Consider the following 26,645-nt stretch of genomic DNA (forward strand, 5'->3'; position numbering starts at 1 on the left):
AAACTGTAGTACATTAACACAATGAAATACTACTCAGCAGAAAGAAAGAAGGAATTTCTGTCCTACCTTTCACCCCGGCATGGATGGAACTGGAGAGCATTATGCTAAGTGAAATAAGTCAGTTGGTGAAAGACAAATACCTTATGATCTCACCTATAAGTGGAACCTAATTAACGAAACAAACAAATGACCAAAATAGAACCAGAGACTTGGTAATAAAGAACAAATTGACAGTGACCAGAGGGGAGGGGGATAATAGGGGAGAGAGGGAAAGAGGGTAAAAAAAGGAACACAAATAGAGGACTCATGGGCAAGGAGAATTGGGGGGGGAGGGGGAATTGACCATGAGAGTGCAGGGGACAGGGAAGCAGTGAGCAATGGGGAGAAAGGCAGGACAACTGTAGCTGAACAATAAATTTTTTTTAAAGCAACTAAGAGCAATGGCCAAAAAAAAAAAAAAAGGTCTTTTGAGCCATTCATTGGTGAAATTTTCTAAAATTGATTTTTATTTCTCTTTCTATTTTCAGAAAAATCTGTGTTTTTTAAAAAAATATTACTCCTAACCCAATTTAGTGAAAAAAGTTTAGTAAATATTTCAAATCTTTATTTGGAACCAAAAGATAAAAAAATATTGTTTGAAAAAGCTCTACTTTCCAATGCAAGTGAAAACTTTAGAAACTTGCTCTTCCAAATCATTCTGCTTATGTTTCCAACTATTAATTTGGCTCTGGAAATTACATGTGGAAAAATGGAAGCTGTCATTTGGAAAAGATGAGTTGATTTTATCTGTCGTAATTTAGCTCAACTTCCAAGCACTATATGAAATCTTTGGAACAATTTTTTTTAATGTTCTTTGTGTCTAATTAATAAAGACAAGATCAGGGCCAGGTCTCTTTGCCCCAGCTGGGCAATGACACAAATGGGGGATGAACAAGACCTCTTCCCACGTTGCCCATCAGCTGCCAGCTCCTATCTCCCTCTGCTGTGTCTTGTGCATTTTCCCTTGCTTTGCTCTTCGACTGCCACCATTCTAACCTGGATCCTCATTATCTCTGACCTGAACTTATTTTCTGCTTGGTTATCTGACTTGGAACTTCAGAATCTTCCTATAAAACACACACACACATACACACACTCATGTACACACACACCCAATTCTATTTAACACTATCACTGCTGGAAATGGAATTTGTGTTTCATGAATACAAATGTGAAACAGAACATGATGCACCAGTGCCACCCTGAAAAATCTGAGTTATGAGTTCACTACAATTCCTTTCCTGACAGTGCGCTACCTGACTCGTCATACCATCATTCCCCCACTGCTCCACAGCCGCTCTCGGGGCTGTTATAATTCTGAAGGATGATTCAGAATTATAATTCCCTACACCTCTTCCTAACTGGCTTCCCTGCCACTAACTTGACCTTCCTCCTCCATATGGTGGGAGCTGGGGTGAGCTCTCTGAAATGTAAATCCCACTATACCCACCTCCAGCCTCCTTGTATTTACCAGTGGTCTCTTACTTTACTCTGGATCAAAGTCACAGTCCTTAGTCTTGACAGAGAAGGTCTTTTATGCAGAAGGCAGCTTCATTCACCCAGTGCTCTAGCGATAGAGGATTACTCGGCAATTGCTGGAATCTAGTTATTCTGCCAAGAAACTTGACTCTTTCTTTCTGCCATTTCTTTTCCCAGGGCTGCTTCTGGCTGTCAAAAGGTGCCCCACTGCTCTGGGAGGAGCATTTAGAGAAAGCAGCACCTCTGAGAAGACACAACCTGGCAGTGCTCAAGTCTTGGCAAGCAGACGATGCCTCCCAGCAAAGAGAAATACTTCCTTTTCTCCTGCAAGTGCAGCCAATGTCAGGGCTTAGTGAGCTGAGAGAGGATTACCTTTCTGCTCCCGCTCACCTTGGCTAGTGCCCTTTGCCATGCACCACCTGCATAGCTGCACAGGGCGGATCTGCTGTGCATGGCAGCATTTAGCCTAACTGATCCTCCATCCTCAAAACAGCAGGAATCATGCTTACCAGGAAGCATTCTCTGAAATTCTCTGACCATACCTGTGCCTTGTACTTGATCCTAGTGCACAGTTGTTACATCTGATGGCAGCTGCTGTCTCCCACCCCACCGGGGCTAAAATCTTTACAGTGGGAACTGTGTCTATTTCCATTTCTTAGAAAGGTGCTTGGGATGTATTTGTCAGCTTCTAATGAGTATAAAGCTTATTTCCAATAAAATAAAAAGTTGTTATTCAATTCGTGTTTTTCTGAAAGGGCACTTTTAACAACTATAGTGGTAAAAGTAATTGGGTTTCACCAAAATAATAAAGTCTAACACATTTGGGGCAAAACAAGAATGATGAAGAAGAAGAAGAAAGTAGATTACACTAAAATGATGAAATTTGCAATGACTTTGAAATGGGAATCTAATCTAGCTGTCAAGCATTGAACACTATAACTACAGACAGCATGCTTTAACTTGGAAAATACATAGCCCGAGACTCAGGAGTGAAGAGTTGGATACAGACTGACCCGAGGACTTCCTCACACAAGACTCCCTCTGTTGTTCCGCTTAGGGCTGTACTCAGCCTTTCTATGAAGTTAGCTATTTTACTTCGTATATTAATCACAAGAGAAATAAAACCAGGCTCATCTCGCATTACGGGTGAGAAAAACAAAGCCCTGAAACAATAATCAGTCCTATTTCTCACAGCAAGCTAGGTGCAGAGCCAGGCATTGAACTCTGGCTGCTTTTGTTTTTTTAACATCTCCCTGCTAGCTATTAAATATACAAAGCTCATCGTTTGAGACTGTGTGTTAATCCAGGCAACCCAGAGGTGTTCTGGTGGCTGGACGCGGCTTCTGTAACCTGTAGGTTATGCTGTGGGGTGATGGGCACATTCTCACTTGTATCAGGGGCCTCCTAATTTCTTTGATCTCATACTCCTAACCCTAACTATTTGGAGAACTTTGCCCACATTTGGACATATATTTATTTATATATTACATACATACACTACTAACAATTCTACTTGCTTAACATTAGTAATGCTTAATTTTGTTCACATAATTTAATCTTCTTTTAGAGAATGCTGTTCTGAGCCACAGTATATACCCCAATGATGCACGACAAAGTCATGGAACCACAGTCTCAAGGGAGGCCAGTGCCATCTAGTGACCAGATGTGAAACTGCACACTCTGTGACCTAGCAATGTACCTGCTTGGTTTTCCTTGTACCTTATGAAATAGGCATGGCTGAATCTCCAGTTCACTTCTATTCCAGCCCAATTCCTTTGTCTACCCTCATCTCCTCTTCGTTAAATGTACCTTTCTGCCACTGTATTCCTACTGTCTTATGTATTTCCCTGGCTTTATGTAGCAGAGAAATAAGATAAGCCAGAAACCATAATGTGATCCTCATTCTATTTATATCCATTTACGCACGCACATGTGGAAAATAGTGGAATAAAATTTTAAAACAGGAAACATTAAACTACTAGAAAACAAATAAATTTTGTTTACTGGCTGATGATCAGTCTTCTGCACTGGACGAGGAGGGCAGGAATCATTTCTGCATTTCTAATGCTGGAAACAGGGTCTGACAGGCAGCAAGTATCAACGATGTCTTGTTAAATCAATTAATTGATTGGTTATTTGGGGATGCAGGGATTCAGAGTCCTTTTATTTTTCTTACACGCACTTATAAGTATAAGTGTTCCATGATCAACATGAATTACAACTATAGCTAGAAAGAAAAAAAAGTGACAACCAATTGGTTGGCTTGGCCTTAGAGCCAATAAATGTGCTCTTTGTAAAAACCACAAAGCTGACAAAGATCTGAAAGAGCCAGCCTGGAAGGCAACTGATATCATTTTTATATCCTGCTTGCTGCCCAAAGGAGACCACAGCTGTTTGGATAAGAAAACTGATTACTCTCTTTTATGACATGAAATGAGAATTTTAATGCATGGTTACAATTACTAATTTACTCTGCTGCAGGACATATTAATAAAGTTGCTTTTTTTTTCAGGCTAGAGGCTGTGATGCTATAATCAGAACATGCTTTTTTACCTTTCTTTAGCTACAAATGCAAATACATCATTGGGCTCACGTCTAATAACTGCAATGTTTTCTGCCTTGAACTTGCAACAGAAGACTAACAAAATAGTGTTTGCTTAGGCAATAATTTAGACTGTACCTTATTTGTGATTAATATAGTGATTACTATGACTACAAGGTATAATTTTACTGTCTTATTTAAATTTTATCAATTTGAATGTTTTTACTCTAACTTTTTCCAATAGTCTACCTTTAAACCAAAAAAAAAAACATGCCGATACTGACAGTCTCTGAGAGAGAGTCAACCAACCGTCTCGACATTCTTGCTCACTCTCGGCTACATCATGGAGACTAGGAAGCTAACATCAGCAATCGAGTAACACTCATTTCAAATACAGAAGTGCTGGATGGCATATAAAAAGTCAAGAAAATTTCACACTTAAAAAAATTCATGTGATCATAATAGCAGAGGAAGGTCAAGTAAATTTACAGTAAAAGATAGCTGCTAAAAGTATTATAAGTAAAAAGGCACACAGACCTCGCAGCCAGCCACTGTCGATCCATCAGAAGATGAGCTTTGTCAATTCTGACATTTTTGGCAAAGTGTAGTCGTTTTGGCAAATCAGGAGTCAAATAAGGTGTGAAATGCTGATCAGGTTTTTGGCACTGAAAAACAGAGACTTTTTTTTCAACTTTATTTTTCAATTACAGTTTACATTCAGTGTCACTTTGCATTAGTTTCAGGTGTACAGTGCAGCAGTTAGACAATCATATACTTACAAAGTGATCCCCTGATATTGAAAGTACCCACCTGGCACCGTACCTGTTATTACAATACTGACTGCATTCCCTACGCTGTCCTCTATATCCCCATGACTATCTTGCAACTACCAATCTGTAATTCTTAATCCCGTCGCCTTTTTTCACCCACCTCCCCCCAAATCTACTCCCCTCTGGCAATCATCAGTCTGTTCTCTGTACTTTTGAGTCTGTTTCTATTTTGTTTATTTATTTTGTTTTTTAGATTTCACATATAAATAAAATATGGTATTTGTTTTCCTTTGTTTGACTTATTTTACTTGGCATAATACCCTCTAGGTCCATCCATGCTATCCCAAATAGTTAATATTTCATCCCTTTTTATGGCTGAGTAATATTCCATTGCATATATTTATATATTTGCACTACCACTTTTTTATCCATTGGTTTAAAGATATGCACTTGGGTTGCTTCCAAATCCTGCCTATTGTAAATAACACTGCAATGAACACAGGAGTGCTCAAAAAGCAGGAGTGCCTGTCAATAAATGAATAGATAAAAAAGCGGTAGTGCAAATATATAGATATATGCAATGGAATATTACTCAGCCATAAAAAGAGATGAAATATTAGCCATCTCTGTTAATATTTAATAGAAAGTTCTATTTTAATAGAAAGTCACAAAGTTCTATTTTCAATGTTTTGAGGAACTTTCATACACTGTTGTCCACCGTGGCTGCACCAGTCTGCATCCTATCAACAGTGTGTGGAAGTTCCCTTTTCTCCCTGTTCTCAGAAGCACTTGTTCATTGGACATAAATTATTTCTTTATGACATATAAACTCTGAAAGCTAATTCAACAATTTTGCTTCCTAAGACAATTTGTTAAGCACTTTTTAAAAATAAGATTTAAGCTTAGCTACTACAATAGGAATATTCAATCTATTATTGATGTGGTCTCATTCCCTAGTTATATTATTTTTATTATTGTAACAATATTTAGGTTGTGATTGAAAATACGATGTGAATTATATTGTTTAATGTTCTAAGTTTTTATTCCTGTGTGTGTGTGTATATCTTTACCCACCATAAATTTCCTTTCTTATTTTTCCATTTTGAAATAAAATAGATGTAAGTCTAGATTTAGAATGGTACTTTTGAGTCTAAATTATATATGAAAAGTATATACTATGCATTAGCAGAATGAGTGAAAAATTTAAAAATCACTTTATTTACACCAAAAAAATCCCTTCACTATTGATTCAATTTACACTTTAAATAAGCCTATATTTGCTTAATTTCAAATCAAGTGAGTAGTTTTTGAAACCTACTAGTCTCCCTATTTATAATATATTATGCATTTCTCACCAATTAGAGAGAAATGTTGTTTCTTTAATGATTACTGCTGTACCTAGATGGCATATTTTAAGAGTCTGTAAAAACAAAAATCAAACTGGTATCTATTCATGTAAAAAAATGCAGAAATGAGAAATTCGATTATGAAAGATCTTTTTCTTCCACATTACCTTTTTGAGAAGAGAAAGATCATATAGGTAAGAATACGGGTGTGAATGAAAAGGGAGTTCAGTGGAAAGTAACCTCACAGGGTGATCTGATCATAAATTCCTACTGGGCAGCTCTTGGTGGGCAGTCTCTCCCCAGGCCTGTAACTTCTTTAGTGAAAAGTGTTTCAAGCAAGACCTGTCCTTTTGTTCTTGTACATCTATGTTAACTCACTTTTCAAATAAACAAAACCACCCTCAAGAGAGCACATGACCTCGTTAACTATCCTAATCCTGTCCCTGAGGTGGCATTCCTTTCACCCTCACGTAATCACATAACCTTCCTTCCTTCCCTTCTTAATTTCAAATGCTTGAGAGAAGCTGCCAACACTGTTGTTCTCCAAAACATTTGAGATTTTGCTTTGTGGCAATTGTCAGTTTTGGCTCTAATAGATTCATGCACATTCTCTGCAGGTTTGGACATTTCTTATGCAGACATGGAGAAGTAATTTTTTTCTATTCCCTGATTTTTTATTTGTCTTAAGCATCAATAATAGCATAAATATTTCAAGTCTGTGTCACTATTAAAGAAATACATTATAGAAAGTAGAAAAACAAAGTATGTTATAGGATGAAAGGGGGAAGAGAAAAATATTTATTGCACAGATATTTTTGCCTATTTTTTCTTGCTTAGTTTGCTGTCTTTTCTAGGTTTATTTTTCTATTATTTGATTATCTATTATTACTTCTTTCTTAAGCCAATTTCATCTGACAAGCCATACTTTCCTAGCCAGATGATTATGTAGACAGAGTAAATCCAGAGAAAAGTTGAGAATACACTCTAAACCCCTAAAAAAAATACATGATTACTTTTTGTGCTTGAGAATTTGATATGAAGACACTAGAGTTGAGATGAAATTTTGGTTATTTTACCCTAAGAAAGAAGTCGATACTGTTGTCTGTCATGCAGCCAGAATGCTGTGGAACTTATGTGAGTTGCCAGTTTGTATTTGGTTACGTTTGTCTAATACAAGCTCAAAGTAGGCCCAAGAACAGCAGTACTGAGAGTACTGTACTACTACAGAATATATTTTCCCAGGAATAATGGACTGCTTTGGGTAACAGTGGTCCATTTTGGGGGGCTCTGTAGCTCCAGGCCCAGTCCACATTTGTGAGGCCACATAATGGATTTCCAAAGCCATGGCATCCACTCCCCTGTACCAGTGGGATTATTTGAGATTTTTCCCTTCCTCATGTCACCTGCAGGACTTCAGTGATATAGATCATGAGGTAAGGGATAAAAGGGGAAACAGTGCATGCATTTAGAGAATCCACAAATTGAAAATAGCTGAAGAACCCATCCAGTCAGCACAAACACACTGCATGTATAACTTCTACCAGTAGGGGGTGAGAGAGTCTAGCATTCTTACTCAAGATCAGATTATTAGAAGAAGGTGTAAAAGGAAAAAGGACAGCTTAACACTCAGGATTTCTTCTCTAGTGCTCATTCCTGCTTCAAACTTGCAATGGTCCCAGGTTATACTAAGTTTATTCTTTACTAAGTGTATTCTTAATCATTCATTTCATCCTAATGGTTTTTACTATAATTGCATATCACCTATACTTTTGAAAAATCTGAACCTGGCTGGTATAGTTCAGTGGATTGAGCATGGGCCTGCAAACCAAAGGGTCTCTGGTTCTTTTCTCAGTCAGAGCACATGCCTGGGTTTTGGGCCAGGTCCCCAGTAGGAGGCACGTGAGAAGCAACCACACATTCATGTTTCCCTCCCTCTCTTTCTCCTTTTCTTTCCCTCTCTCTAAAAATATATTTTAAAAATCTTTTAGGGAAGAGAAAAACAAAATAACTCAATAAATAAATAAATAAATAAATAAATAAATAAATAAATAAATAAATTTAGCCCCATCCCAAGCAATGGTAAACTCATGAATATAGTAGTTAGACTATATTGCTATTGCAGTTATTAATTTATGAATATAATTTAAATATAGAACTATTAAAACTACCACACAAGACTAGTTTGAGGTCTTTCACTAGTTTGAGTGAACTCCACCTTAAAAAATTCAGATTGCTTTAAGCCGTTTGGAGTTTGCCCTGCTCATTTTCTCACAGTCTGGAGTATGGGAAGAACCAATAAAAAGCAGTTGCAATTATACTTGGAAGGGAAAGATAATTCTTCCGACCTGGACAAAAGATCCGTCAGACTCTGTGATTCACTGTGTTCTGATATTAAGTCACACACACACACAAATGAGAGGTGACCCTGCCTGAAGCTCATTAACACGGCTGCTTTGAATGAAACCTCAGCCCATTCAGTGAAAACTAGGAGTCAGTGCCACAGCGAACCCCAAACTAATTTCCCGTGGTGGCATCAACTCCAGAATGAAAACAACTAAGATCAGAGCAACTGATACAACAGAAGATTTAAAAAATACATGACAAGTGGCTTATCCTCACAGATATAGAATATAAATTTCCTGAGACCCAGGTTGAGGACATTACATTAACTTAGATGTGTCAGGAGACTGTATACTTACACTGAGGTTCCTAACAATTCCTTCAGAATCAACTGTTTCAAAAGAAAAAATATAAATCACATTACAATGGATACTTGACAACTACAGAAAATGCGAAACTCAGGTGAATCTGACACATACATTAATAACAATTATGACTTGATAAAATCAAATAAAAGATTATTTCAAGCAAAGAAGTATTTCAGCATTTCAGGACAGAGTAGAATATACTTTAACATTACCACAGCCTTTATAGGCCGGCCGACCCTTACACATGGGACTTCCTCATTTGCTTCTGTCTGTTCCTCCCAAGAAAACACAAGAGGGGACTAGTAATCCCTACATCTTCAGAACAGGGGGCTGGGGTTATTGACTCTCAGTTTTACCTTTTTCTTTTTTCCTGTATGGGTGTCTTCATACTTACAGCTGTAAAATTCATCAGGTATATTACGAGCCCTGATTCGGGGGGCAGGCCCTTGAAACATGTAGAAGTTTATCTGGGAGAAGTAATCAGTCATGTATTCCACCTGCTCACAGTAAGTCTGAGTCATTCCTGAAATTAAAAAAATCAAAATCAAAATATATATGTAGGTATATAAAAATAAATATATATATGTGAGTATATTACATGTAGTACATACATATATTATTCACTGAAAGTATATAGATGTTAACAATTGGTTGTCTTCAATCCTGTCAAACAGGAGAGCTTTTATGTTACAAACCAAGTTCACTGAGAACGTGTACAGTGACCAGATTACTCTGAATGGCAGACCCCGGAATTCTGGCAGTGGAAGAGAAGGGTCATGTTTATAAGAGAACACTAGACAGAAACTAGAAACGGATCATTTGTTCAATGTGGATCAATTAAAGTAATTTCAAAGAAAATCCTCTGTAGGAAGTGAGTTAGATTTTATAATATCTGACTTACCCCCAAGGTAATGATATATTTTAAAATAAAAAAATAACATGCATTTTTATGAAACAATACATGAAGAGAATAAGAGCTAGAAGGTGTTTACTTTTTAAAAGAGCACTATTTAATCTATCTAAGAAGCACATGCTCTCAAAACAATGTGGTAGTTAAACCACTTTACTTGAAGATTCTTCCAACTAAATCTAATTTTAATTATAATATTTTATCTTCTATATTTGTTTATATTTTATAATTTCTTTTAACAAAATATGCATTGAAATGTTTTTTAAATTTTAAAACAATAGGCCCAAAAGTTAGGGAATCTTTTTATAAGTTTTTTAATAAGTCACTACATTTCACATTACCTTGACATCCTAAAATATAAAGTTCTATAGACGCACTCCTTTCCTCTTCTTGCCCCTACCTGGTTTCTTCACAGCCATTGGAGTACACTGAGTATCCTCCCGGAGCACACTGAGTATCCTCCCGGAGCACACTGACTATCCTCCCGGAGCACACTGACTACCCTCCCGGAGCACACTGACTGTCCTCCCGGAGCACACTGAGTATCCTCCCGGAGCACACTGACTATCCTCCCGGAGCACACTGACTATCCTCCCGGAGCACACTGAGTATCCTCCCGGAGCACACTGACTATCCTCCCGGAGCACACTGACTATCCTCCCGGAGCACACTGACTGTCCTCCCGGAGCACACTGACTATCCTCCCGGAGCACACTGACTATCCTCCCGGAGCACACTGACTATCCTCCCGGAGCACACTGACTATCCTCCCGGAGCACACTGACTATCCTCCCAGAGCGCACTGACTGTCCTCCCGGAGCACACTGACTACCCTCCCGGAGCACACTGACTACCCTCCCGGAGCACACTGACTGTCCTCCCGGAGCACACTGAGTATCCTCCCGGAGCACACTGACCATCCTCCCAGAGCACACTGAATGTCCTCCCGGAGCACACTGACTACCCTCCCGGAGCACACTGACTGTCCTCCCGGAGCACACTGACTGTCCTCCCGGAGCACACTGAGTATCCTCCCGGAGCACACTGACTACCCTCCCGGAGCACACTGAGTACCCTCCCGGAGCACACTGACTACCCTCCCGGAGCACACTGAGTATCCTCCCGGAGCACACTGAGTATCCTCCCGGAGCACACTGACTACCCTCCCGGAGCACACTGACTATCCTCCAGGAGCACACTGACTACCCTCCCGGAGCACACTGACTATCCTCCCGGAGCACACTGACTACCCTCCCGGAGCACACTGAGTATCCTCCCGGAGCACACTGACTATCCTCCCGGAGCACACTGACTATCCTCCCGGAGCACACTGACTATCCTCCCGGAGCACACTGACTGTCCTCCCGGAGCACACTGACTACCCTCCCGGAGCACACTGACTGTCCTCCCGGAGCACACTGACTGTCCTCCCGGAGCACACTGAGTATCCTCCCGGAGCACACTGAGTATCCTCCCGGAGCACACTGACTATCCTCCCGGAGCACACTGACTATCCTCCCGGAGCACACTGACTGTCCTCCCGGAGCACACTGAGTATCCTCCCGGAGCACACTACCCTCCCGGAGCACACTGACTGTCCTCCCGGAGCACACTGACTGTCCTCCCGGAGCACACTATCCTCCCGGAGCACACTGACTATCCTCCCGGAGCACACTGAGTATCCAATGGATGGTTCGACCATCCATTCAGAAAAAGCCTGTTTCTGCTTCTGTACTTTCCAGCACACCATTATTAGCAAAGTACTGGGTAGTAAGTAAGCCCTTAGAAATATTTGTTGAACGAGTACTTTAAAATTGTGTGAGGTGGCAGAGGGTGTGGCGGCTGTTGCTTGTCTTTTTTTTTTCAGAGAGAGAGAGAGGAAGGGAGGGAGAGAGGGAGAGAAACATCGGTTGGTTGCCTTCCTTACACACCCTGAATGGGGACTGAACCTGCACCCCAGGTATGTGTCCTGACCAGGAACCAACAACCTTTTGGTCTGTGGGACAACTCCCAGCCAAACCCCATGGGTCAGGGCTGTTCCTTGTCATTTAACACTCAGGTTAACTGAAATGAAGAGTGAACCTCAAGTAGACAAATGTGAAGTGACAAAGACTTTATAGAACTCTGTTCACATAACTTACAAAAAAAATCTGCCTACCCAAAACTCATTCTTTGCTTATTTGGCAGCTTCCAGGTCTAGAAGTATGGACTTTAAAGACATCACTATTCTTTTTGTAAGACATAATCAGTGATCAAACACAACTTTTTGAAGCATACCGTGGTCAGCCAAAAGGATTATATTGACACAGTTGTCTAAATTTCGTTGCTTTAGGCCTTCCATCAGCATTCCGAAAGCGTTATCGACCGACTGTAAGGCTTGAATTATCTACGGAAAACACATTGAACGTAAGACTGTCTTCATGAATTAAGGTTTAATTAACCAAATCATTGTCTAATCAAGTGAAAATTAAACATATCTTCTTCTGTGAAATTGCTGGTACTTTAAATAGGACATCAGAGACCTTTACCAAATCACGATTCTCTAAATTTCTGTAGATAAAACACTTAAGCGCTGTATTTTCCCATGTATAATGCACTCCCATGCAATGCCTGGGAGTGCATTTTTGGCCTAATCTTTTAGAAAAAAAATTTTTATTTTAATTTTTTAATTCAATTTTTACTTATTTACAGATACTTGTTTTTGTATTATAAAGAAACTTTAGCATTTATTTTTGAACATATTATGGCACAAGAAATTTTACATAACAAATAATTATAAAGCATGAGAACAGATACGAGGTATTTCAGGCACTACCCATGCATAATGAATGCATAGCCTTATTATTCCCTAAAAATTGGGACAGAAAAATGTGCATTATACATGGCAAAATGTGGTATCTTCCTACAAAGAAAGGCGAACTACTGTCCAGTAAACATCTAAGAAAAATGTTCAACCTCAGCAAACATTACTCAGGTGCAGAGGTTCCCGTGACAGTGCCCACTGCTGGCGAGGAGAGTCCGCAGGAATTTCTATGGGAACTAAAACGCGTCCGCTCCTTCCACAGGGTCAAGTAACAACAAGAGCACGAGTTAATCGGAGAGTTAAAAGGAGCACATCCAGGAACAGTAATTCCACTTCTGGGCACTGGTCCTAAATAAACACTTAGAGTACAATTTACATACAAAGACGTTCATCACAATATTTATTAAGAATTTACGTACAAAACCATAAGTTTCGCCACATCTGTGAGAAGGCATACTTGACAGCCATTTAAAAATACTTTAAAATGAACAATGGCATAAGGAAAGGCTTGCAACACAATGTCAAACATAAAAAAGTAAAACCAAACTGTATACACAGTAATATATATTGCATAATCCTGACTTTGTTTTTAAACCTATTTAGCATTTCTTAGTGTGCACACACAAACAGAAAATGAGAAGGACATATATTGAGGTATGTATTATTAACAGTAGTTGTCTTGAATAGTGAATTGGAATTTATTTTTATTTCATTGTCAATATCCTTTTGTAGTTTTAAGTTTCTCTACATTTTATCAATATAGCACAGTGAATTGACTTAAGTTTTAAATGAATAGGTTTTAAATGGCATCACTTTTTAATTTTTTTAGTGGATAAGAAAGTATACCAGCCTTCATTAAGAGGGGAAAATGTTTAATCTTTCTTAGTACTATTATAACAATGATTGCCCTTTTTTTCTTTTTCGAGAAAGAATTCTACTAGCTGATTTCTGTTAAGGGCTCTAGTCCTTTATCTAGTGCTGTGAAATCCTCAGAGCAAACATTCATGGGTGGTGCTCTTGGAACTCCCAGTTGTGGAGGCCAGGAAATTGGAAATTTAAAGAAATTCAGTAACATGTTCCTGGCTCCACCATTAATAAAAGACAGAGCAGCACTTGAACTGAAACTATCCTTATCTACTGCTAATCTATCAAATTCCAGGGTGTTTTCCTGACCCTCATTCTTAGGGTTCACCATACACTCTGGTTCGCCAGTGAGAGTCACAGTTTCCACCTGTCGTCATGGCATAATTACGTCCCCTTTCGCAGAGTCACCCTGCTCACTCCCTTGTACAGCAAGGACCCCTCCACCTCTGTCCCAGCACCTGGGCATTCTGTTACCGTTGGACTCCCCGCAGTTTTGAAATCATCTGGGCACGTGACTGCCTCCCCAGGACAGGGTGTGCTCCTGAAGGGGAAGGACTGGGTAACGGAACTCATCACAGGCTCCCTCAGTACAGAGTCTTCACAGAGCACACACTGCACAGGTGGCACACCTTACTGAACATGAACTCTCCAGCCAACCCAGTTCTGGCCCAAGGGGGTTAGCGGCTGTCATTATTCTTACCATTCTCATGGTGTCTACTTGTCCAGCCATCTGTTCTTGCATCAGTCTGTCCCTTTGTTCATTCTGGGAGACCCTTTAATGTGGTTAGCTCCACCCTTGATGAGGCCGCCTGTGAACTTTTTTCTTTTTGTTATTCAGAGGAGAACTTTCTGACCAGCCCCAGCTGTTGTCCAACCCAACTAGTTTAGAACCTCCTCAAAGTCCTCTCCAGGCACCCTGAACTTTTTCCTTTGTAGCACTTTCCATAAATACACTTAAAATTTATTTGGGTGCTAAACTAGAGCATTGGTTGAAAGAAAAAGATACGGTGCCTAATATTAAGTCAACTATAGTGGTCAGACAAACATATAGCACACTCTGTCAAGGGCTTAATCATAACAAATATGGATAACAACTGAAATAGGAAAGAGGAAATTGGGAATATGCATCAGGGTGTCCAACCCACAGCCCATGGGCCACATGCAGCCCAGAATGGCTATGAATGCAACTCAACACAAAACTGCACATTTACTTAAAACCTTTGTTTTGCTCATCAGTTTTTGTAAGTGTTTGTGTATTTAATGTGTGGCCCAGAGATGCCAAAACATTGGACACTCAATACGAGTGAGCCATTCACTGTCAGAATAACCTGATTAAGTTTTAAATGCTGTGCTACAGTTTAGAGTGGTATCGGACAAAGACCGAAGGGTTAAGGTGGAAAGAATGAGCCAGGCTGTATTTAGAAATCATTTTGGTTTGATGGAAAGGAAAAGAAAAGGCATTTCTGATAAATAACCAGTCACACTGCCAGAATAAATATGCTTGCGTTCCAGCTGAGGACAATTGAGGGTAGTTGTTAAGTGAGTTCCCATGGGGGCGGGGAAATGCCACACTCATGAGGCCCTTTGCAGCTTTACATCAGTGGGTTTTAGAAGAGAGATTTTTTTCTTAAAGTAACATTGAAGAAGTGTATTTCTGTAGTAAAACCATAGCAGAATGGTTTCGATAATGAAGAACCTAATGTTAAAAATTCTCCTCCAATCATAATGGGAGTTCAGGGCAGGGAATACTCTGCCTGAGGCAATATATTAAGTCCAATTACAAGGAGCTTGTAAATGAAGCTGGACAAGAACAGACAGCTGGGTATCCCACAATGGACTTGCAGGTGACTTAACATGAAATGGGCCACATTAACACATGGGACAGGCACATGCAGTATCTAGCCTTGATGTTCTTATGACATAAAATAACAGTAATACCATTTTAATGTATGGGTTAAGGCTGGATGATTTGCTATTTATATATCTAAAAAAAACTTACTTGGGCACTAACTGGTCCAAATTTATGTCCTGAAGAATCAGGCTCTTCCACATATAATGTATAAAAACTGGGTCTGGGGGTAAAATTGAAACAGAGAAAGACATTGTTGATTTGAAAGAAACCTGTAGGTTGGATTCAGGAGGTTTGTAAATCCAGAATGTTGTGCTGTTTCTTCTCTTTTTCCCTGGCCTCCTCCTATTCAACCAGACCCAGAGATTCCTCTTGGCCCCAGCAGAGATAGTCCCCATTTAAATGGCAGTTAAATAAGTGTCAGTGTTGGCTTGGCTCGGTTACAAAAATTGTCTTGTTCTTGCTAATCAGACCTGTCTTGGTGCGCCTCAGCCCTTCACATTTCCAGCTTTCTTACTGTTGGCTGGCGCTGTTCTACCTCCCTAGTTTCGCCTTTAAGTGTCTGATTTCTCACACACCATTGACCTGGCACTCTCTGCCAGGATGCTGACTCCAGCCTGCTGCCGTGACCTTGCTCTGATGCCGCAGGCTCCTCGAGGCAGTCCTCACCCCTGAGTGTCGGATCTACTCTCAGCTCTGCTCTCAACTCACATCTGGTTCTGTGACATTGACCTCTGCTCTGTCTCTACTGCCTCATCGTGGCAACCACCTGCTCAACAGCAAAAAGTCCACTGCACTCAGGAATAATTTGTAAAAAGTACCAATTAAGAGGAAATGTCAAGTTTCTTTGTCCAAAATGATCATTTCAAGTAAAGAAATAATTTCATTTTATGCCCACAAATAGCCCACTGTGCCTGCACTTCTCTGATGTTACCTTTCAGCTTTGGGCAGGTCCAGCCATTCTAACAAGGTGGAGACCCTCTCTTCATACGATACGCCACTGAAAAGCAGAATAGATCTTTTTTTTAATTAATCACATCAAAAATAATTTCATTAGATTCTTACTCAGAAAGGCAGGTGGATATTTTCAGACATCCATTTTGTGTTTAAATATGGCTAAAATACTGAAAAGAGTTCAGTATTACTTAAAGGGATTCCTGATTTTCATACTCGTATAGAGATCCACTTGCCTCACTATAAATTAAATACAGTTTTCTTTTTTTCTCATCTCTGTCTCCTTCAATTTTCCCCAACTAAAAGAAAAAACCAATTATTATCTATTCATGTAATGAATGAATACATAATTCATTTTATTTATTTAAACTCTTGAAGTCATTGTTTATTTTATTTATTTTATTCATTTGTGCTCTTATAGATGAAGCTTCTAGTGCCAAATACTATTTGTTCATTTTGAACAAAATTTATCAGTAAGCAAACAAGAATGCTATTTACCTAGGGATTATATTCTCTTGAAAGACAATAATAAATAATAAACCTAATACATGAGTTATATAATATACTGAAAATAAAATGTTATTAAAAAGAGAGAAAGAGCAGAGAAAGAGACCCTGAGAAAGTGGGGTGGGGTGGTTTGGAATTTAAGATCTTGGTGTGAACAGGCTAAGACAAAATTGAGAAGGTAATTTTAGAGCAATGGTCCAAAGGAGGTGAGGGGACAGGCTGCACCAATGCTGGGAGTGAGAGTATCTCAGACTGGGGGAGGGAGCAGCCAGCTCAGAAGCCCAGCAGCAGAAGCAAGCCTGGCGAATGAGGCCCACGGCAAAGGTCCGCATGCAGGGTGAGTGCCCAGGGAAGTAGTGAGAGAAGAAGCCTGAGAGGCAGGATGGGGGACAAAGCAGGTCATACCACGCAGGGCCTTGCAGGCTTTTACTCTGAGCGAAACAGGAGCCATTGAAGTTTTGGATGCAAAGGACTGTTATAATTGGACCTGATTGTTTTTGTGTGTGTTTGTTTGCTTGTTTTTAAGGAATCGTTCAGGCTGGTAGATTGAGAATAGGTTTTAGGGGACAAATATGAAAGCAGGGAGACGTATGAAGAGGTGACCAAAGTTATTTAAGCAAAAGATGATGATAGCTCAAACCAGGTGTTAATGCTGAAGGTAATAAGAAGTTCTCAGCACACACTTGGAATTAGAGCTGTGAGCACATACTGGAAGATGGAGGAGGGGTGCAAGATGAGGAAGCAACGATGACTTCAAGAGTTTGAAACCAGAGGAATAGAATTACAATCAAGATTAAAACCAAAAAAGAAAAACGTCCTAATTATTCTTGTCGTGATGGGGTCATATTTATAAATGCTTCACTACCTGGTGTATGGTATATATTTGGTAGGAAAGGAGCCATTTACAGCCACATCTGATCCCGGCCAAAAGTAGGTACCAGCTTTTAAGCCTTGATACATTGCAGTCAGCCAGATCTATAAGGAGAAGAAATTTAAGTAGAAGCCAAGGAAATAATCAGTTTGGGTAGAAATGATGCCACCTATGAGAAAGTAAATCATATTAACAGTTTCAGAATTTATTTAAGTATTAAAATGTATTTAATTTTTTTTAAATGTGTCTTTATAGTAGTTAAAAAGAATAATTATCCAAGGATCCACCTGAAAAATAAAAATTGTAGCAAGGTGGTAAGAAAGATCATTTTTTTTCAACTTGGTAAACAATACCTTCTCTTTCCCTTTAAAAAAATTATAAGACAGAATAAGGAAAAAAATAACAGATAATCTTTCCAAGTAACTTCCAGATTGCTATGTTTATAATACAACATCCAACATTCAACAGGTCATTGAGTTAAACAATTGAAAACATTGAAAAGATTATAAATAGTGGTTAAATACCTTCCTACCCCTAGTGCTTAGATTTAGAAAGATAATGAAAAACTCAGAGTGGAGATAAAAGAGGGATCCACTGACACACTGGGAAATGCGCTTACTTAGGCACCACAGGTGGGACGCAACATACCGGCTGCCCTTGCCACCATTCTGGGTTATTTTTCTCCGCCGAAGAAAGTGAAAAATTCTTGTTGAGGTTTATATCATACATGTTATTGTCGATGATGCCATGTGATTCTGGATATAAGCCCTAAAATGATAATTTCAAAAAAACACATTTTTAAGGTAAAAAATACATTACTAAAACATTACATTGAAATATCATAGATCTACAACATATCTTGGAAGAATGTCATACACATCTCAATATACAAACCCTGAATCTGTGTGTGTATGGAGTTCCACCACGGCCCACAGCAGCTGATGAATATTACATACATGGCTTGTGCTGATGGTGCTAAAATAATCCTTGTGTGATTAATAACTACTTGTTAACTGAGGTTTCCTATATTATAATAAGGATTAGGCACTGGTTATGTTAGCAATAATATCAAGAAATTTACTACATAGAAACATTTAAGTATCAAATTTCCTGGCTAAATGGGTTCAAGTGTTTTACCAGCACAGCAAAAGAGAGCTTACCCGGTCTCTATCCATCTTCCCTTCTATACACACATGTCCATGTATTACTACTTACGTGTGCGTATCTATGTTTTTATGTACACACACAGTCAATTCTTGTTATCCTGGTAGTTGTGTTCTAAAAAGTTGTTGCTACCACCACACAAGTTCTACCATCGCTCTCAGGGAGACACAGGGTTCAGTGTCTGTGAGACTCTGGTCTACTCATCGATACATAATCTTAGTTTATATGTGTTTTGGTTTAAAGATACATTATTTAATATGTATTGTTGGTTCATGATAACTCAGGCCTGAAACAAGCTCAGGGAACACATATGTTTTCCCTGTAAGATGAATCACAGCCTTCTTATTCTTATGAACCCTAGACAGCATTTCAGCAGTACGCTTGAAGGACATCTTAAACAGCAAAATCACCAACAAACAGCACCAACGTGCAGAAAACACAGCACTTAATAAACATCAGACTGTGGAAACCTCATTTACAGTACCATAACTCAAACGAGAAGGCAGAGGGTCCCCTCGTTAGACCTCAGCTGGGAACATGTGAGCCGGGCAACTCCGATATTTTCTGTTCTGTGAATGTTCTCAACTGACTGTACCTGTATCACAAGTATTGGCTCTGGGGTTGCAAACAAATTGTAGTAAGTAGAAGAATCTACAAATATAGAATCTGCAAATACATATATGTATAAACGTGTATATATGTGTATATGTACACATACACATATATAATTATTTAAGAGTTAAACTTTAAATGAGTTATGTTACTGTTCTACAGCAATAGAAGACTAAATGCAAAGAACTAAAGGCACAATTAGGGCTTTGGCAATAAAGGCTGAGGCAGAGGCCTTCTTAAGAAGTGTTCTAAACCTACAAAGTTTACCTAACTTAATTTTCCTTTGAGCTTATTTTGATCACTTCACTTATGTCTTTTCATACATTAAGGAGAATTTATTTGCTTTATTTGCTTCATCTAAAGAGAAATAGCCAGCATCAGTTCATTTATGAAACAAAGACTTCATAATGGCCTTTGACAAAGGTGAATTAACCTAATAATGCCTGAACATCATCCATTGCTGTTACCTCCCGGCACTGGATGGACGTCACACTGACACCTCCTAACCTGAGTTAAACCATGAACTACTAACACATGTGCAGGTAAAGCGTGTGCCATGGGGGTCTGCCAGTTCCTGCATAAGCATGTCTGGTGGCGTGGTCCTTTGCCTGTCTGTGGTCTGTCACTCTTTCACTAAGCCAAGTACCTACCGTGACAATGGTGTAATGATTTGGAAAGGTCTTGGTTGGATAGATAGGTCTCAGGTATTTTGAATGAATTCCACATGTTTCTGCAACAAAATATAGTGAGAAATTAAAGTTTTTACTGCCTCCAAAATTTTTTGGATAACTTAAAATCTGAACATAAAACTTTCCCAGAGAAATAGAAAACTAACTAAAGAGTGGATTGAAGATGAAAAGAGGTTAAAATTCTGATACCTAGAATTCCTCAATTCTAAGGAATGTCAGTTTATAGGAGAAGAATGAGCTAAGATGAGGGTCTGCAAAGCAACTTCTCCAGAGAGAGCCAGCCAATTGGTGTGTTAGGCTCTACGAGTGCCCGTGATCTCTGCTGCAACAGCTCACACGCTGCCCCAGAAACCCCGAGCAGCCCTGGACAACACATAAACAGACAAGCATGGCTGTGTTCCCACAAAACTTCACTTATGGTTTTCAAATTTAAACCTCACACAATTTTTATGTGTCAAAAAGTATTCTCTCTCTCTTTTTTAACTATTTGGGAATGTAAAACAATTTTTAGCATTTAGCAAGCCATACAAAAATGAGCAGGGTAGGCTGGTTTGGCCCATGGGCCACGGCTTGCTAACCCCCGAGCTAACACACCCTAAAGTAGCCGCAGTTGGCATTGTTTGCTTTTGTTGCTCCCCTCTTTCTGACCCAGGTCATTACATTAGAATTTTCATATAACATTTGCATCACAGCTAATAGTTCTTATATCTAAAGTATCCAATACGATAGAAGTCATCACAACTACAAGGTAACTAAAAAGGGACTGAGGTTGGTTGGACTGGTACAAATGCATAAGCCCAGGTCATGTAGTAATGTTAGCACAAACGAGCTAGCTTCGCTGTTTATTATTTTCGGCACAGTTTCCATGTGATGAGTGAAGTTTCCTGTAATCCATTTTCCACAAAGCATGGCATTAATTTGGTTTTCAATTGTTGTGTTGTTTTCTGCCTGTGCAATAACTTTGTTTAAGGAAGTCAGAGCCATTAGAGCATTGCTATTTCCTCTGCGGCAGTGAAGTACAAGAAGCTTTCCATACTATTCCTGTTGGCACGAACTCTAAACAAAAGCTTCACCATTACAGATTCTACTTAGGTTAAAACGAAAAGTGAAAATGATTGTTGTCCAGAAAATAACAAACTTTAAGTTTGAAATAATGAATGTTTTCCCAAATACGTTTGGAGTTATTCTCCCTCCCAGCCTCAAGTTCGGTGTTTTCATTACGATCCAGGAGTTCCTTCCTTCAGAACCCTCTTGGGATCTCTCTCAAGTCTGTTGTATAGGACTGGTGGGGATGAGGGGTGGGTGGAAAGCGAGGAAGATGGAGCTCAAAAAAATCTACATGTTTAACAAGCACCCCGAGTGGTTCTGAGGTGTGTAAGTCCGAGGCCTGCTTCAGGGACCGACCCATAAAGTCTAACTAAAGATTAAAATACCTTTTTGTTCTTTTTTTTTTTTTTAGTTAACACTGCCAGTAAATAAATCTTGCCCCCAATCAAGACACATTTAATATTGTTAATAAATCACATGCTAAGGAAATGAAATAAAAAATTCATTCATGTAAGTAAAAGTGGGGAAAAAATCAAATCATAAACAGAGAGATAAAGTCAATTTCTGTTTTTATTTCCTTGAGACATGAGTGACACAGTCCAATTCTTAAAGGCCTAAAGGCACAGAGTATTAAACAGAATACAAACCCAGCTACCAGTGATGTGAAAACACGACACCTCTGTAACCACATGTCTCACGCAAGTCGGCCCTGCTGACTATCTACAGACTCAGACTACCAGTTTGGATCACCTGCCTTTGAACTAGAGCTGTTAGAGCACAACTCACAGAAAACAAGATCTACCATTGTTTCTTCCAGATGTTAGGGATCTAAACTATGACTGAACAGAATAATTCTAGAAGGACACAATATATGAATAAGAGTAGTTGCTTCTCTAGAGAAAATCCAGGAAGATCGAGAAAAAGACTATTTTTCTTTGGTTGGTTGGTTGTTTTTTTACTATATACGTTTTAATGCATTTTTAAAAGTTTGTCAGCCCTGGCTGGTATAGCTCAGTGGAGAGAGCATGGGCCTGCAAACCAAAAGGTTACCAGTTCTGCTCCCAGTCAGGGCACATGCCTGGGTTGTAGGCCAGGTCCTCAGTAGGGGGCACACAAGAGGCAACCACACATTGATGTTTCTCTCCCTCTCTTTCTCCTTCCCTTCTCCTCTCTCTTAAAATAAATAAGTGAAATATTTTTTTAAAAATGGACTAAGACTTGAATAGATATTTTTGCAAATTCATCCAAATGGCCTACAAGTAAAAGAGAAGATGATAGATGATCAATGTCACTAAACATCAGGGAAACATAAATTAGTATCACAGTGAGATTTTACCCCATGCCTGTTAAGATAGCTATTATTTTTTCGAAAGAGTGTTTTTGGATAAATGTAGAGAATTTTGATGTGGGTGTGAAGAAATTGCAAACTTTGTGTACTGTTGATAAGAATAAAAAATAGTACAGTCACTGTGGGAAAAATATGAAGTTTCCTCTAATAATTAAAAAACGCAGCTACCATATGATCCATCAACCCCAATTCTGGGTATTTATTCAAAAGAATTGAGATCAGAATCTCAAAAAATATTAACACTCTCATGTTCAATGCAGCATTGTTCATAATTGCTAAAATGGAAATACCCTAAATGTTTATCAACAGAAATATAGATTACAAAATAAACAAAAAATGGATTTTCAAGATAGTGGTATATTATATATATATACCAGTTATATAAAGTGGTATATATATATATATGTGTGTGTATATGTATATATAACTATATATATAACAACAGGATTTTATTATTTTAAAAAGAAGAAAATCTGACCATATGCAACCACATATATGAAACTTGAGGACATCTGAGTGAAATAAACCTGTAGGAGGAAGAACAGTACTGCATGATGCCACTTAAATGAGGTACCTACAATAGTCCAACTCACGAAAGCAAAGAATAGAATGATCATTGTCCGTGGCTGGGTAGGGGGGGTGACAAATGGAGAGCTGCTAACCAGCAAGTGTAAAATTTTGGTTACACAGGATGAGTAAATTCCAAAGGCCTGCTGTACAATGCTGTGCCTATATACAACGATACTGCATTAAACACTTGAAATCTGTTAAGAAAGTAGATCTCATATTAAATATTCTTTTTGTGTATTTATTGCCATTTTATTATCTTTTATATTTTTTATTGCGTTTTTTCATTATCATCTAACCCCCTTACGCTCCCTCCCCCCTGCAATCACCTCACTGTTGTCCATGTCCACGAGTCCCTTTTCCTCTTTGCCTGATCCTTCCACATCCTAACCTCCCCTGACCCTTAGCTGTCATCCTGCTCTCTATCTGTGAGTCTGTCTCTATTTTGCTTGTCATTTTAGTTTGTTCGTTAGATTCCAAATATAAGTGAAATCATATGGTATCTGTTATTCTCTGACTGGCTTATTTCACTTCACATAATGTTTTCTACATCCATCCATGCTATTGAAAAGGGTAAATTTTTCTCCTTTTATATGACTGAGTAGTATTCCATTGTGTAAATATCCCATAGTTGTTTTCTTCATTCATCTACTGATGGACCCTTGGGCTGCTTGAAATGAAAAACAAGAAATAACAGCTAACACCAAAGAAATATAAAGGATACTAAGAAAACATTATAAACAGCTATATGCCAACACATTGGACAACCTGGACAAAATGGATAAACTCCTAGAAACACATAATCTTCCAAAATTAAATCAGGAAGAATCAGAGATTCTGAATAGACAGATTATATCAAGTGAAATTGAAATGGTAATAAAAACTCCCCAAAAACAAAAGCCCTGGACTGTACAGATGACTTCACAGGTGAATTTTACCAAACATTCCAGAAAGAACCAATGCCTCTTCTTCTCAAACTATTTCCAAAAATTCAAGAGGAAGGAAAGCTGCCAGGCTTATTTTACAAGGCCACCATTATTCTAATTCCAAAACCAGATAAAGACACTACAAAAAAAAAAGAAAATTGTAAACCAACATTGCAAATGACCATAAATGCTAAAATCCTCAACAAAATATTACCAAACCAAATACAGAAATACATGAAAAAAATCATACACCATGATAGAGTGGGATTTATTCCAGGAATGCAATGTTGGTACAACCTTCGTAAATCAGTAAATGTGATTCACCACATAAACAAAATGAAGTATAAAAACCACATGATCATATCAGTAGATGCTAAAAATCATTTAATAAAATCCAGCATCCATTCATAAAAACTCTCAGCAAAGTGGGAACAGAAATAATATACCTCAATGTAATAAAGCTCATATATGACAAACCCACTGCCAGCATCATACTTAATAGGCAAAAAACTAAAAGCGTTCCCCTTAAGATTGGCAACAAGACAGAGATGTCTACTTTCACTTCTCTTATTCAACAAGGGTACTGGAAGCCCTAGCCATAGCAATCAAATAAGAACAATAAAAGGCATCCAAATTGGAAAGGAAGAAGTAAAACTGTCTTTATTTGCAGATGAGAGGATACTGTACATAGAGAACACCAAAAATTCCACCAAGAAACTACTAGAACTGATAAATGAATTCAGCGAAATAGCAGGATACAAAATTAATATTAAAAAATCTGTTTCATTTCTATATGTCAATAATGAATTAACAGAAAGGGAAATTAAGAAAACAATCCCACTCACAATTTCTCAAAAAGAATACAATACCTGAAATACCTGAAAATACACATAACCAAGGATGTAAAAGACCTGTGCTTGGAAAATTATAAGACACTGGAGAAAGAAACTGAAGAAGATACAAATAAGTGGAAGCATGTACCTTATTCATGGATAGTAAGAATTAACATCATTAAAACATTCATTCTATGCAAAGCAATGTATAGATTTAGTACAACTCCTACCAAGATTCCAATGTCATATTTCACAGAATTAGAACAAGTATTTCAAAAATTTATATGGAACCACAAAAGGCCCTGCATAGCAACAGAGAAAGAACAAAGTTGGGGAATCATAACACCTGATATCAAACTATAAATGTTCTTACCACAATAGAAATTTTCAAATAAGAATAAGAGGAAGACAGAAGGCAGTCAGGAAAGGGCATCTGTTGTGGAGAATTTGTGTTCTCTGTTTATGAATGTCAACAGCGCTAATCCTAATCTTCAAAACCCATGTTACTGCTAGATCTACTTGTTACTAGTTGTCTTCTTCTATGTCTGGTTTCCTACCTACCTTTCCAGGAAGTCTGACTTGCAGTTCAAGCCAAATCACTCTACTCTCTCCTGACATTTGCTGATTTTGGGTCTGGCCCTTTGTTTCCACTCACAGTGAGAAAGACAATAGCCTCACCTCACTAGAGAGGAGTACTGAGTGTCCCCTTTGTAATCTCATTCCACAGCTCAGTGATTTGACTCACCAAGCTATGCTATTACTTCATGCTCAGTTTCCACATCCACTGTAGCCCAGCCTGATTCAGGCAGTTTAATGGGACAGGCAGCTCATCTAGAGATGAGATTCTAGACTTCCTTAAAGTGATGCCTGCTGTCACGTACCTCACCTCCAGCCTACCATTCTGGGGAGGGTCTTAATCTTGCTTTTAATTGGGCCTCCAAGGAACTAACAGTACATTTTTCCTTGGTATACCTAATGAGTGATGTATTCATACATGATGTTGTCTGGATGACTTAAAAAATATTTTAGACCTCAGGGCAAAGCTCTCAGTGGCCCAGCATTTCATTGGCTTTATTTCTAATTGTCAGTGGCATAAGAAAATAAAATACTTCCACTGCAAAGGGGCTCAGTTCAGCCTGGCTAGTTAAACTCCCTTTTGGACACAGAATTTGATATCTAGATCATTAAGGGAAATTCAGAGAAGAAAACAGAAACTGAGAAGTATTAGCTAACTTTCCAGGCCAAAGTAACTCAGTAATACATGACTAGTCCTGAATTTTGAGCCAGCTCTATCAGAGCCCCAAACTCTTAATCTTTTTGCTAAAGATCTGCCTCAGAGAGTGAGAAGCTGAAGATACAAAACACCTTGTGTTGTAGGGTTAGAAGTTTATGTGCTTAAAATTTGGAGCTAGAATTAGCAACAGAAATCCTTAGATCTAATTCCCCATTTTACAAATGAGGAAACTAAGGCCTAGAAAGAGGAACTGATTTACTCAGGATCAGAGCTTCCTTACATCCATTTTTTTTTTAATTTGGAGAAAAATAAAAACAGGAAACCAGTAAAACTGTCATAAAACTTAAGGACTTTAAAAGTGGGGGGAAAAGTGGGGGAGGGAGGGCTTGTAGAAGGGAAAAGAAAGACAGGAATTGGAGAGCAGTGCAAAGTATGAGCCAACACTCTAACACTTCTTAGTTCTGTGTCCTTCCTACTCAATTTTTTTTTATTATTAACTTTATAAAATTGTACGAAAGCCAAGTGCCCTAACAAAGAAGTAAACTATCCTAATAAAGGTGATAATAAAAATAATTATAATGTT

At 38.6% G+C, this 26,645-nt stretch overlaps 1 protein-coding gene across 1 annotated transcript in view; it reads right to left on the reverse strand.

Moving 5' to 3' along the window:
- ENPP3 (ectonucleotide pyrophosphatase/phosphodiesterase 3) overlaps positions 1-26,645 on the reverse strand; it is a 78,805-nt gene that overhangs the window by 30,890 nt on the left and 21,270 nt on the right. The window contains exons 7-15 of the mRNA XM_037147910.2: positions 20,069-20,148; positions 18,291-18,410; positions 17,637-17,746; positions 16,245-16,310; positions 15,461-15,533; positions 12,072-12,180; positions 9,279-9,407; positions 8,876-8,907; positions 4,598-4,725 (exon numbers count right to left, since the gene is read on the reverse strand). Coding sequence (XP_037003805.2) covers positions 4,598-4,725; positions 8,876-8,907; positions 9,279-9,407; positions 12,072-12,180; positions 15,461-15,533; positions 16,245-16,310; positions 17,637-17,746; positions 18,291-18,410; positions 20,069-20,148 — 847 coding nt within the window. The remainder of the gene's footprint in view (positions 1-4,597; positions 4,726-8,875; positions 8,908-9,278; positions 9,408-12,071; positions 12,181-15,460; positions 15,534-16,244; positions 16,311-17,636; positions 17,747-18,290; positions 18,411-20,068; positions 20,149-26,645) is intronic.

Source organism: Artibeus jamaicensis, unplaced genomic scaffold, assembly GCF_021234435.1.
Source record: "Artibeus jamaicensis isolate MK-2021 breed Jamaican fruit bat unplaced genomic scaffold, CSHL_Jam_final contig_387, whole genome shotgun sequence".
Lineage (NCBI taxonomy): Eukaryota > Metazoa > Chordata > Mammalia > Chiroptera > Phyllostomidae > Artibeus > Artibeus jamaicensis.